This window comes from Thermobia domestica, chromosome 2, assembly GCF_964235325.1.
Source record: "Thermobia domestica chromosome 2, izTheDome1.hap1.1, whole genome shotgun sequence".
Lineage (NCBI taxonomy): Eukaryota > Metazoa > Arthropoda > Insecta > Zygentoma > Lepismatidae > Thermobia > Thermobia domestica.
Window position 1 is genome coordinate 330,859,810 of NC_137455.1, and position 13,376 is coordinate 330,873,185.

Here is a 13,376-nt window from a genome sequence, read left to right on the forward strand (position 1 = left end):
TACTGATTTTTTTAATACGTCCACAGACGTTCATAGGGTCAAGTGAGATCTCAAAAATACGAAAACGAACAGCTGCTAAACCTTACTATAACAAAAATGAAATTAACACATTTTCCTGAGTTTTGTATTGTTAGTACAACTTGAAGCAACTACAGTGAACCTCACAAAGTTCAAGAACTCTACCTTAAGTGCACCACACATTTCCACAGCTTCCACATCATCCACTACTACCACACGAAAATAGTCAGTCTGGATGAGATCTTGAAATATAGGACCCAGCACCTTGTCTCGACACCCTTAAAGAAAGAAACGCTTTGAGAATATACAAAGTATGTGCTCAGGAATAAAATTTCTACTACTATTTCCTTACAAACTGAGTATGTGCTCAAGAATGAAATTACTCTATTACTATTTTCCATTCTTCTTACCTCTTATCTCCAACGAGAGCAGTAATCGAAATAGCAAATACAAATACACATGTGCATGTTCATTTGAGAACAAACTCATACTATTTTCAAAAAATATTAGGCTGGTGCGAACGAAATGAACACTTTGATGTCTGGTGGGAAACTCATCTCAGCAATACAACACAAGGATGGACTAAGGTCAAGCGTTTAACGTCACGAACTGTGCGCACCTTCAACAAACATGCTGGGGCACACAGACACACAGGAGATAGTACGTTGTTGAACAGGGTCGCATGGAAGTGCATCATGGAGAACATACAACTAGGAGTGATATTACTTTACAATTTTAAACTGTGTATAATGTTTCAGTTTCCAGCCCCAGATACATGGAATGGCGAATGAAGCACCATTTGCCATTGCTTCGTCAAATTTAGTTCAGGTGACAGCATTACAAAATGAGCCTCGTGGGCACTGGTCAACATGTTCGGATGATCTCACGAACACCGGTAGGTGGACCTACGGAAAAGTGTTTGTACCATTGTATATGGTGAGAGAGAGGGTACGCCCCTGCATGGGAGCCAATTGTATAAGTGTGGGAGAGAGAGAGAGAGGAAACAACTCTCTAGAGATGCTTGCTTGTATTTTGAGAATGTGCAATTTTCAGAATACAAGAAGTCACCTTGAACCACCACTAATTGATATAGACCATAAGGTCTCCCTCTCTGCTTCTGACAGTAGTCTTCTTTCAGAACTTGAAATACCATCTGTCTTCGTGGGTCCCATGAACTATGATAATGAATAATTGCGGTAGAGACTAAAATAAAAAAAACTTGAGACTCTTCAAAGAAAATTTCAAATTGATAATAATCAAAATAGTCCCTATGTAAATCTATGCTAAAGCTATTCAACAAACAAACAAACAAACAAAAAAAAAACAAAAAAAAAAAGATTTAAAGATTTACATAGGCTCATAGTTCATGTTGCCTACCTTGAGGGACTTTAACGGTGTGATTCATAGGCTACGAGTATAGTAGCCTATCCACCTACTATGGGGAACGAAGTTAAAGGCAGCCAACAGATTACTCGTTTTACAAGGTAGTAATATTTGCAGTCATCTGCCTTGAAACCATCGACCGACATCTGCCTGAAATAGAAGACATTCATAGTACACTGTATACACATTTGTACTCACCCCTCTTCGTATCAACATACCATGACATCAGAATTGCCTCCAGGAATAAAAGAATTCCAGATTAGGTGCGATTTGTTTAATTTTATTTAAAAAAAACTATTCACAAATAACTCACAGCACTGTACACTTCTTTATGCAAGAAGGAAAGAAAAAAAAAATTGATATAACGTTGTTGTTACTCGAAGTGAAAATGTCTGTGGCCACACTTAAGTTATTATCACGATGAATTGTCCTGTTGGAGTACGGTGTCCTCTTCTAGGCGGCGTCTTCTTATGACGTGCACTCTTCCGTTTCGTGCATGCACTCCCTGCTTCCGATCAGGAAGGTTTCTTGAATATTAGCTAATACACATCCTCCTCAATGACGTAACACTTAGAAAAACAACTGCTAAGCTGTAGGAAAGTTCTGGTAGTGGATTTACAGTGGGCATGACATAGACTAATCACACATTATCACTGTATGCGATGCGTGGTACACAAGTCCCACAAAATTATACAGTAGAATCCACAACACTTATGAACGAACATTTCCTGTGTTGGACGGCTTCAAAAGTTAAAAAGAAAAAGACTCATTGTGGTTAGTTCCAACATTGTTCGAGAGAAAGTTTAAAAAGTACTGTTCACCAATTTGTCTCTCCGTTGCACTGAACAGCATCACTTATTAAATAGAGACAGGAATTGTCCTTATAAACGTGTACCATTGGATACTGTAGTTCGATAGTAGTAGTTTGGTGTATCACGAACACCCCTGACCATTTCACGATAAACTAAATGAAACTAGTATAATATCCACTAGTTATGTTTAATACATCGACTAACTCAATCCCGTATTCGAACCACTGAGCTTACCTTATATGAGTATTATAAAAATTTACTAAGAGCAGTACGGGTTTCACTGTTGTAGTTCCGGATCTCGGACCAAAGTGTCCTCTGACCTCTCTGTCAACCGTAGTTCTTCAGCTGCTAGGAGCTCCAAAACGGTAGACTCCCTTTCCGTGTGCAGTTTTCTTTACGGGCCAACGGTTTTGCCCTGACAATAATTTCGGCTTTCTAAAATGAGATCATGACTTTGAATGTTAATATCTTGTTTACATGACTTCCTTTTTGAGTTCTGAACTTCCACATCATTCTTGCATCTGTTCTGAACAAACTGATATCTTTTTACACACTAACAATACTATATAATACACATACGACATTAAAAGAAAAAACATAATTAAAAACTCTCAACTTCTCCACCCCACAAATGACAAGCTTGACAGGTGCTGACACCTCTGCGAAAAAACAGGGAGGTCGCCCAGCAGAAAACAATCACAAGGGATGTAAATACAATACAAATTTCAACTTATTTACACTCATCCCTGCTTAGACATGTATTATAGTTACTGTTTAAATATTATAACATTTACAAAATATATTTAGCAAAAGAATTATAGTATAAAAGCTATTTACATTGTCATGTGGAGAGTACTATACTATTCAAAAATATTGGTGCATAGACGAAAGAGGGATGTCATCCATTTTGCAGACGAACATCGCTCGAGTGGACTCAAGAACTGTAAATAGTACTTTTAAATAGTACAATTACGGGATATAAGACGTTCGGACATGGGACATACCGTTCTGAGGAAACATAATTGATATTTCAATGCATCGAAGAACCTTTGCAGTTTGATTAAATTTAATAAACAACTCAGTCAACTCACGTTTTCAAATTTTGTATCACTACGCCTATGGCTAGTATAGGTCCGTCCAGAGGGGTAGCGCAGCAAGAGGAAGAAGGTGAGATAAAACGTCATCAGCAAAGGATATCGCAAGTTATTGTTCCCAGAAAAATAACACTTGAATGTTACTAAAATACAAAAGAAATGTTTTCGTCTTCTTGGCCCTGTATACAAGTGTATCTAACTTGTAGTTAATCACCTAGGAGTTGAAGTAGTAGCATTGTCCTATCATAGGTAGCTTTCAAATAATACCATCTCTGGTTCTGAGTGCTGTGTTTAGATGGAAACAGTTATACTCTCCTCTCTGCTGTCCTGGAGTATTTCGCTGGAGGCTAAGAGTTTGGCTAAGAGCTGAAAGATGATTTTGAAATTTTCAAAGAAAAAAAAAATCCGTTGTTTTTGCGAATCCTTCCAATATCTTCCCAATGAAACTAATATGTTCGGCGCTTATAATATGAATAATGTTGGCTTTAATACTCTAATTTACATGAATAACATTCTTAACTGACGTAATGTTAATAATATTAGGTTATAAATAATATATAATTTCAATTTTGATATGCAAATTTTTTGATAGCTAATTTCCCTATCAAAATTTAAAATAAGTACGCACAGAGTATATACACCATACTACTGTTGTTCACCAGCTCTAATAACATGAAAAATTTGGACTCATGGGTGTCACATGAGTTGACACTGGCCAACAAGGAGGTACGCAGTTCTCTGAGTGTAAGTTACCGAGAAAGTTTCCTGTCTTGAATTGCCACTTTTAATGGAAAATGGATCAGACAAGGCAATCATAAACAGCCAAAAATGTGGTTGGATCTTCATCAAAGTCCAGAATGATTCCAAAAACTTCTGGATGTTGTCATTCGTATAGTGATCTACGATGGAGTTTATCTATCATGTCTTTCTCCGTCAAGACGAAATCATCCACTGCGGATTGTTACAACACTTAACTCCACGAAATGTACCACAGTTTGCAGGCAAGTATCCACCAATGTTCAAAAGACATAGGGCCTTATGCAGAGTCGTTCTGATGCGTGATTAGAGCCATACTAAAGAGTTCGACTAACATATGTTTCCTGCAGTAGTCAGGGCGTTAGTGTAACGGTAATCATATTTCGAAACGACTCTGCATAAGGCGGAAAGTGTCTTCATGCTATACAACAATGCACGCACAATGGACGTTACACTTTCCATGACTTGTAGTACGAAACATTTCCACATCCATCGTATTTTTTTGACGTCTCTCTCCCCGACTACTAATGATCAAGCGGTGCAACGTGTTGTTAACGACTTCACGTCGCAACTTCAGATTTCTTTCGCCAAGGAATCTAATTGCTCGCTGAGTGATGGCATGGTTACAGACAGCAGATGATTTGATTAACAAGGTACTTTAGTTTGCATTTTTTTAGCCTTGGAAATGATGCATTTCTTGCGGACATTTCTTTCGCACCAACTTAATTAATAGTTGTAGATAAATGCATTACTATTGTTTAATTCCATGCAAAAATCAAGCTTTTAGTCGACAATCAATTTATGAATGATCAAGTATTACAATTCTTTAAATTCATGTTTACAGACTAATCTCTTTAAATTTACATTTCGCTCCGAATCTTTATATCTTACCTATTGTTGTTTCACAAAATTTCTCGTCTGCGACCTCTGGTGCAAGATTAGCTCCCATTAATACACTAACAGGTATATTGAGTAGTTTATTGATTACATGAGAAATTAGTTCTATTCCACCACCTTCTGCTATATCAAATCCCTGTAAAAGAATTAAATAATAACCATCAACATAAAAGGAGTACGAAACTACTTTTCTATAAAATATCAGCTAACTTTTCTACTTTAAAAAAATCAAATAACACCCACCGTGTAGGCCTATATTTGAAGTAATAATAATAATAATAATAATAATAATAATAATAATAATAATAATAATAATAATAGTAATAATAATAAACATCGATTCAATATATACTTATGTATATACTTATGGAAGCTACTGATAGATTTTTATTATTAGAAAAAAGAAATCTATCTTGCATCCCAGAGGAATCCTAAAACAGTATGTTAATATGATTCCCACGTACAGGATGCAAGATAAGAGCAATTTTTAAATATCGATTTCATATTAACAGGTACACATACACTTCCTTCTTTAAAACGAAGGAAAACTATCAGTCAGGTTGAACAAATTAAGGGATCCCATCAAAGCTTTCAACAATAATAGTAACTTCAAGCTATACTAGGATAGATCCATCATCACAGACGAAACTTATAAAATGCAATGGATCAGATATCGTTTTAACTGCAAAGAACAAGAAGCAGTACCAAATGTACATCATCATATGAAGGAGGTTAGTTTGTATGGTGTGATATTTTTTCAATTAATATTGACATCAGAAGTGGTTGTAAATTTCTACTACTTCCTTTTTTAGTAGAGAGATTAGAGTAGGGATGAAATGTATTGTTGGGACGTTTCAGTGATTGCAGAAACCGCTACACGCCATTTTTACTGTATAGTAATCAACATTAAAACTGGAAATGGTTGATTTCGCCTCTTCCGGTTTGAATACCACCTGCATCAACGAACTCGATTCCTAAATTTCAACCCTCCACAACCTGGCCAAAATTCGTGGTGATCCATCAAATAGTTGTCGAGATTTTTTTTTTCTTTCTTTCCCGACACGTAAGATTCCATTTCATTTTCTTTCGGACACACACACACACAAAGGATAGATAAGCGTAAATATATAAAGGAGTTTTTGGTAAACCGAACTCCTTTAAAAAAAAAAAAAAACTTTGTAATAGATTCTGCAATACCATCAGATAATCTAAAAAAAAAAAAAAAAGTGAAAAAGGATATACATTGACCTAGCAATTGAAATGAAAAACACAAGGAAACAAGAAACTGTAACTATAGTCTTACTCTTCATACCTGCCACATGACTTATACCAAAGACTCAGAAGACCAAATTGAATAAAATAAACATTGAACACAAGCCCATTCCTAAATTGCAAAAAAGTACTACTGTTAGCAAGCAGGATAATAAGGAAATGTCTCAATGACTAGAACACAAGATAAAGATAAATAGTCTTGGCTAAGCCCGACCACAACACCAGAGGGAATCTGAGATAGATAGAAATAATAAAATAGTAATAAATGATCACATATGCGTGTTAATGAAACCACACCTTAATTTCTGTACTACGAAGTGACCCATTGTCAAATTGATGTTTCTTTGGCCAGAAAGAACATCTGTGAATATAGGATGCAGATGGTCACCTAAAATATTAACGAAATCACTGGCAGTAATGTGTCCTATGAGCATATCACAGGATCCTCACAATACCAGGAAATTGCGGCCCACATCATTATAAATCTGTGACTCTATTTCACGGCAGAGGTGAAACAGTTCGAAGCATAATCTTTTCTAGGTGTCTGCTATACATAAACACGGACTGCTCTTGGAAGCAAGATGAAAGAGTACTTCCAATCCGTGGCGGTGCACTTTGTGTATCCTCGGCAGCATTTACTCGCGCTACATGGCTGTTACGGTAATGTTTGAAAACTGCAAGGTGATCGCGGATGTTCAGATTATGTAGCTCGCGTTGGACAAGATTGTCGCAATAGGCTATTCCGGTACTAATTAAATTTCGCCATCAGTTTTGAAGAATTCGCTATATGGCCATTGATTATAATTCTCTTCAAAGCTCGGCAATCTCCGTCACTGAGCCTTCTCTTCCATCCATTATTACACTTAGTTGCTGTTTTGCCGTGAGTTCTGTACGCCATCATTATCTTGAACACCATTAGCTACTCGCGACATATCTAACGCACTCGCAATCTTCCATATACTTGAACTAACCGCGCATTTACAATTTAGATTCTTTGAAAGTCAGAGAAGTCTCCTATGTTGCATCACAACTGCCTACCAGCTTCAACTCACGCTTCAGTCCTATTCTGACGTACTGCAAATGATCATCTAACTCACTACTAACAACGGTAAGGCGCTGCACACGCACCTTTAGTGTTTATTACAACACACATATTCAAAACTAAAAGATATTTTCATTATTCTGATAACCATCTGTAATATATAGTAAAGTCAATTCTAACATCTCTTAATAATATGTTCAACAAAAAATGAAATGAAATGAAATGACATGTTTGAGTTTTACATCTCACAGTTATGCCGGTTAGGCTAAAGGAGACGGTTATGATAAGAAATGAATGAAATGGTGGAATGAAGAAAGTGGGAGGAAACATGACAACCCCAAAAAAAACCCACGCACACGATATTTGTCCATCACAAAGTTCATATGGCGCGAACTGGGATCGAACCAGGGACCCCATGCACAAGACGTGAACGCTCTATCACTGAGCCACCGCGGCCCTAATATGTTCAACAAGTAATAATATGAAACAAAAAGGGAAAGGTTGATATGTAAATTAAAAACAATGTAGTGGCTTTTTCAGTGTCTGGCAATGTTCTAGTCTAATCCAATAAAAAGTGTTCTAGCATATGTTCGAACGACAGCACCATTTGAATTTCTGCCAAGCAAACGAGCCAAAAGTATACACTACAACAAACAAAATTTAATTGGGAAAAGTTACACAGTATATGAAAATTTCTTTACAAGATTTACGTGAATTTGAATTTGTATCCTTTTTATAATAGTTTGAAAATAATACGACATCTTTGGAATCACGACCGAATACCAATTTAATGCTTGTCATCTACAAAAGAAAATAATAACATTGTACTAAGTATTAACGTGCTAGTTTCGTAATTAAAAGTCCGGAGACTCGATAATGTAAAGGGCATCGTTCTCAGTAACTCAACAAATGCGGGTATGTATTAAAAAGAAACAAAGAAATTTCTCGCACATGTTAAGATTCGATCAGAGTTACACAATCAACAGCAAAATCTCTAACATAAGTGGGACATACAAGTGAGGTAAATGGTTTTACTTATAAAAGATGGTATATGTTGGACCAAAACACTGTGATAGATAATATTAAGATAGATCTTTTGAAAAGTTATATTAGGATTTGCTGGACACATGTTACGATATACTGATCTTTTTCATTTCGAACGATGAAAGGAGAGAAGAAAGCTTGGTGATCATGAAAAGAATCGAATTCGAGATTTCAACGGATTTACGTTTCATGGTCCTCAGGTACCGAAAAAATAATTTTTCGACATTTGTCTGTCCGTTCGTTTGTTCGTCCTGATGTACACTCACCTAGAGGCCATATCGTTCATCATATCTCAGTCAAATTTTAAACTTAAGGGTTTTCACTACAGTGAAATTAAACTACCACTAATTTTAGTTTTTCTGTAATATCTTCAAAACAAATAAAAGTATTCGAAAAGCAGAAACATAGTTAACTAGACAATACGATTTTGCATGTGATACCTTTACCACAATTCATGTATTTGTTTTTGGTATGGCGCTATTTACAGAACCCGCAAAAAATGCTAATCTACAGTTGCAAATCGAAAGCAGATAGATTAGTTGTGATAAGGTATCATATGCAAAATCGTATTGTCTAGTTCACTATGTTTCTGCTTTTCGAATACTTTTATTTGTTTTGAAGATATTACAGAAAAACTAAAATTAGTAGTAGTTTAACTTCACAGTAGTGAAGACCCTTAAGGATTGTATGTGATCATTCAGGGTAAGACGGATCGAATTTTCTTCCTATCCCTAAAAATAAGGGTACAATATAGTATACGGGGTTTGTCCGTAAAGTAATGAGACTGGCCACCGCGCGGCGCTCCAGTCGCCAGCAATGCGCTCCCCAGCGAGGGAATTTGTGGTGGGGGTCTAAGCTAAGCAACACACCGGGCGGTAGTCGCGTCCGAGCTCTGACACAGTGAGAATCACGAGTGGCGCAAAAGTTCTTTTTGAGTTTTTGGCATGGCAGAAAACGTGAGAAATGAAGCGTTCGCTGGAGTAGAGCTACGCGATTAAATTTTGCTTCCACCTGGGCAAAACCGCTTCGGAGACACTCGCCATGTCAAGAATGCTTACAAAGACAACATCTTGCCAAGAAGTCCACGTTTCCCACTGGTTCAGTGAGTTCAAGAACGGATGGGAGATTGTTGAAGATATAAACGATCTGGACGCCCTTCAACGAGTGGTTTGATTTAAAATGAGGACAAAATAGAAAATCTCCTAGAATCAGACCGTCATTAGCTCCAACGAACGCTCCATTTCTCACGTTCTCTGCCGTGACAAAAACTCAACAACAGCTTTTACATGATCCTCACTGCGACAGAGCCCGGACGCGCGCGACTCAGCGACTGCGCCCGGTGCGCTGCTTACACTCCCTACCACAAATCTCCCCACCGGGAAGCGCGTTGCTGGGGACTGGAGCGCCGGACGGCAGCCAGTTTAATTACTTTACGGACAAACCTGTACCTCATTTGTGCTGATAAAATATACGAAGAGTAGTTTACTCTTTTTTTTTTTTTTTTTTTTTTACAATTTTCTGAAAAAGACACATTATTGTCTTTGTATTTCATAAATAACTATTTCATTAGTAACCTGACAATATAGTATAATTTATTTGTGCTGGAAAAATTTACGAATAGTAGTTTATTATTCGTATTTTTTTTATCCCATGTAGTCGACGTGCCAGGAATGCGTGAGATGGGACGCCTTGCTATCCTGCAGTCTCCTAATGTGTTTGCAATTGCATCCGCTGTTGGACGTCGGTCCCTTCTTGCCTGTTCACAATGTAGTGAATGTTCGCTGCTGTACTTGACCGAGGTCGAGCACAATCTCTCCTTCCCATGGCATTGCCTGTGATTTGGAATGTTTCTCATGTACGTGAAACAATGCTGTGGGCAATATCAAACTCCTGGGAGACACTTAGTCCTTTCTCCAATTTCCCGATGATTCTTCCCAGGGGCGGAACGCCCCTCCAGAAGAGGAAACTTTCTTATTTTATATATAAATAAAACCCATCCCAGGGTTTGGAGCTCTTAAATGTAGCTCTACGTAGCAGTATTACAACCCACCGCCCCTTTCCCCAGAAGTCCGTCCTGGATCCGCCCCTGATTCTTTTCCACAGAACAGAATAGAATAGAATAGAATAGAATAGAATATTTTATTGTCATTGAGCTTTACAAGCAATAGACAACGTCCGAATGAGATATACATATAGATACAGATATATATTATATATATATATATATATATATATATATATATATATATATATATATAATAATCATTGCATACAGACAATCAGTTATTGGTTAATTTTATAATGAACAACCTAATAATATTTGAAATAAAGTGCCACTGTAAATTAGGACACAATGTCTTGACATTCACTAAACTCTTGAATCGAGTAAAATGGATTCTTTACTAACCAATCATATAACTTTTTCTTACAGACCTTAAATAGCAGCTTTTGTATGGAGGATGTTAGTTTATTAGTCATCCGAATGTTGTCTCCAGGCCATGTTGTTTTAACACCACCACAATGTACACGCATGTCCAAAATTATTGTCGCATGTCTATAAATATATTGTAGTAGGAATATAACTTGATGACGAATTCACACGGTATTTCTTACAATGTTAGTATGTGTATAATCGGCAAATACATGTATGTGGAGAATTTCATGTCAAAAGAGCAGTAGGGCCTATATAATAACAATAAAACTTTCTTGTCCATTTAGCAACATTTTGTTTTACTCATTCTAATTTTCGTATTTATAATTCTTTTCCTGTGAAATTTACCAGAAATATACATTTCCCGATTTATACACATAGTATCAGTATTAAAAATACCCTGCAGAATCATTATCGAATTATATTCATATAAGAAGACAGTAATAGATATGCGACAATAATTTTGGACATGAGTGTACCTTAATAAGCTCTGATTGACACACACTATCTCGTCCCTTTCATACAACTGCTGAGTGTTGGGGGAGTAGTTACGGCACGCTGACGTCACGTCATGCAACGTCTTGTTCTGTATGTACGTGTAAGATATCTATGGCAACATGATACCGGGCTTTCATTAATTTCTACCAGTACGAAATATTTTACTTTATCTATCTCGTCCTTATGTTTCGCACAGCAGTGGGTATACTTTTGCTGCCAAACAAAAGTAGAAACTTCAGCAGGTTTCTTAAATCAACAATCATCCTAGCCCATAGTCATCAAATTTACTGCAATGGTAGCATACTCTATTTGTCCACAAGGACTCACGTTTGCTATTATTAAGATAGTATTCTCCCTCATATTGCAGTGCACAAAGAACCATGGAAGGTCTGGCACTGTTTAACTGGATGGTGCATGGCCGGCACATCGGTTCTCAAAAACAACATTGTTTCTGGCTTTCTAGACCGGAGTTCACAGCTTCTTAATTGAAGACGATATCTAACTGGCTTACGATCCTGTAACATTGAAAATTGCAATTCCCATCGGGAATCGAGCCCAGAATCAAGCGCAAAAGATGCGCGCACTCTTATACGTGGAAGTATATAAAACTAGCTATCGAGATGATTTTTTTTTATTTTATTGCATTTTTAAAACAGGAATTTATAACTTGAGGACGGAAAATTATACACAGCTGTTCATTTAATTGAAAGATTTCCCCCCTCAAAAGTATTAATTGTAGTTCGGAAACCTCAGCCAGGTATACGCGGCAACATCTCATAATGACAGTGTTATCGCTCATCTGTTTTCAGGCAGTATTAAATAAGACGCAATTGCGTATTTGTGAATTGAGTTATCGAACGTACAGCAAGTCTGTTAAACTTTGTTTTAAAGTTGAAAAAATGACTCCAGGAACGCACGAATGTTGCAAGTAGCGTTTCGTGATGTACCAATGAGTCGCACAACGATCTACTGTTTACACGTTTTCAAGCTGGAAGAATGTCTGTAGCATGTGATCCCTTCTGGTCGCCCATCTGAGTTGGAAGAAGAAAACTGCCAATGTCAGTGCGCTTGTGAGCTCTAATCATCGACTGACTGTCCGTGACATTGCAGAGAAGCTGAATATTTCCATCGTCTCACGTCACCAAATCTTACACGAAGACCTAGGGATGAGGTGTGTATCGGCGAAATTCGTGCCGAGGATTCTCATATATGACCCAGAAGGGCATTCCTGTCATCATCATCAAGACAAGAAACTGGAGGATACAGCTGCCAACGACCTGACATTCCTGAAATGAAATGAAATCTTTGAGTTTTACGTCCCACGGTTATGCCGGCTAGGCTAAAGGAGACGGTGATGATGCGAAGTGAATGAAATGGTGGAATGAAGAAAGTGGGAGGAAACGGGAGATCCTCGAGAAAACTCACGCACACGGTGTTTGTCCACCACAAAGTCTGACATTCCTGGCTAGCATCATCCGAGGACGAATCGCAGGTTTTGAGGGTAAGACCCTGAAACCAAGGCAATGTCGTCCCGATTGAATAAATCACATTCTCGAGACACAAAAAGACCAAACAAGTATGAACCCGTGTGAAAGTGTTGCTGATTTTTTTTTGGAACGGGGGGGGGGGGGGGATTTCGGAATCGAGCATCACGAATTTGTCCCACGTAGCAAAATCTCAATAAGGAAAAAAATATGTATCTTGTTTTACGTTCCACGCTTATGCTACTTAGGCTAAAGGAGACGGATGATTAACAAAAATGAATAATTATGAAATAGTTGGTGGATTAAGAATGTGGGAGGAATCAGGATATCTCCGAGAAAATCCACGGACACGATGCTGTCCACAACAAACGCACATGGCGTTCGATCCGTTGATTGAACCAAGAGTCCCTGCCACCAGAGAAGCGCGCTCTAACACTAATCCACCGTGCTTCCCACTGTCAATAAAGAGTTCTACATAGTTGTATTACAAAGATTAAGCAATTCCAATCATCGTAAACATGTTATCTGGACAGCGGCGTTTGCACCACGACAATGACCCTATCACGCTTCAGGAATGGTGTCTTTTTTTTTGGGGGGGGGGGGGTAAATCAACATCCCCGTCGTACATCATCCCACTACTCGCTG

At 37.7% G+C, this 13,376-nt stretch overlaps 1 protein-coding gene across 3 annotated transcripts in view; it reads right to left on the reverse strand.

The window, feature by feature from the left end:
- The window catches only part of Gpdh1 (Glycerol-3-phosphate dehydrogenase 1), a 168,748-nt gene that overhangs the window by 58,862 nt on the left and 96,510 nt on the right, over positions 1-13,376 (reverse strand). For all 3 annotated transcript variants that reach the window (XM_081749107.1, XM_081749109.1, XM_081749108.1), the window contains exons 4-5: positions 4,955-5,096; positions 184-296 (exon numbers count right to left, since the gene is read on the reverse strand). In XM_081749107.1, coding sequence (XP_081605233.1) covers positions 184-296; positions 4,955-5,096 — 255 coding nt within the window. The remainder of the gene's footprint in view (positions 1-183; positions 297-4,954; positions 5,097-13,376) is intronic.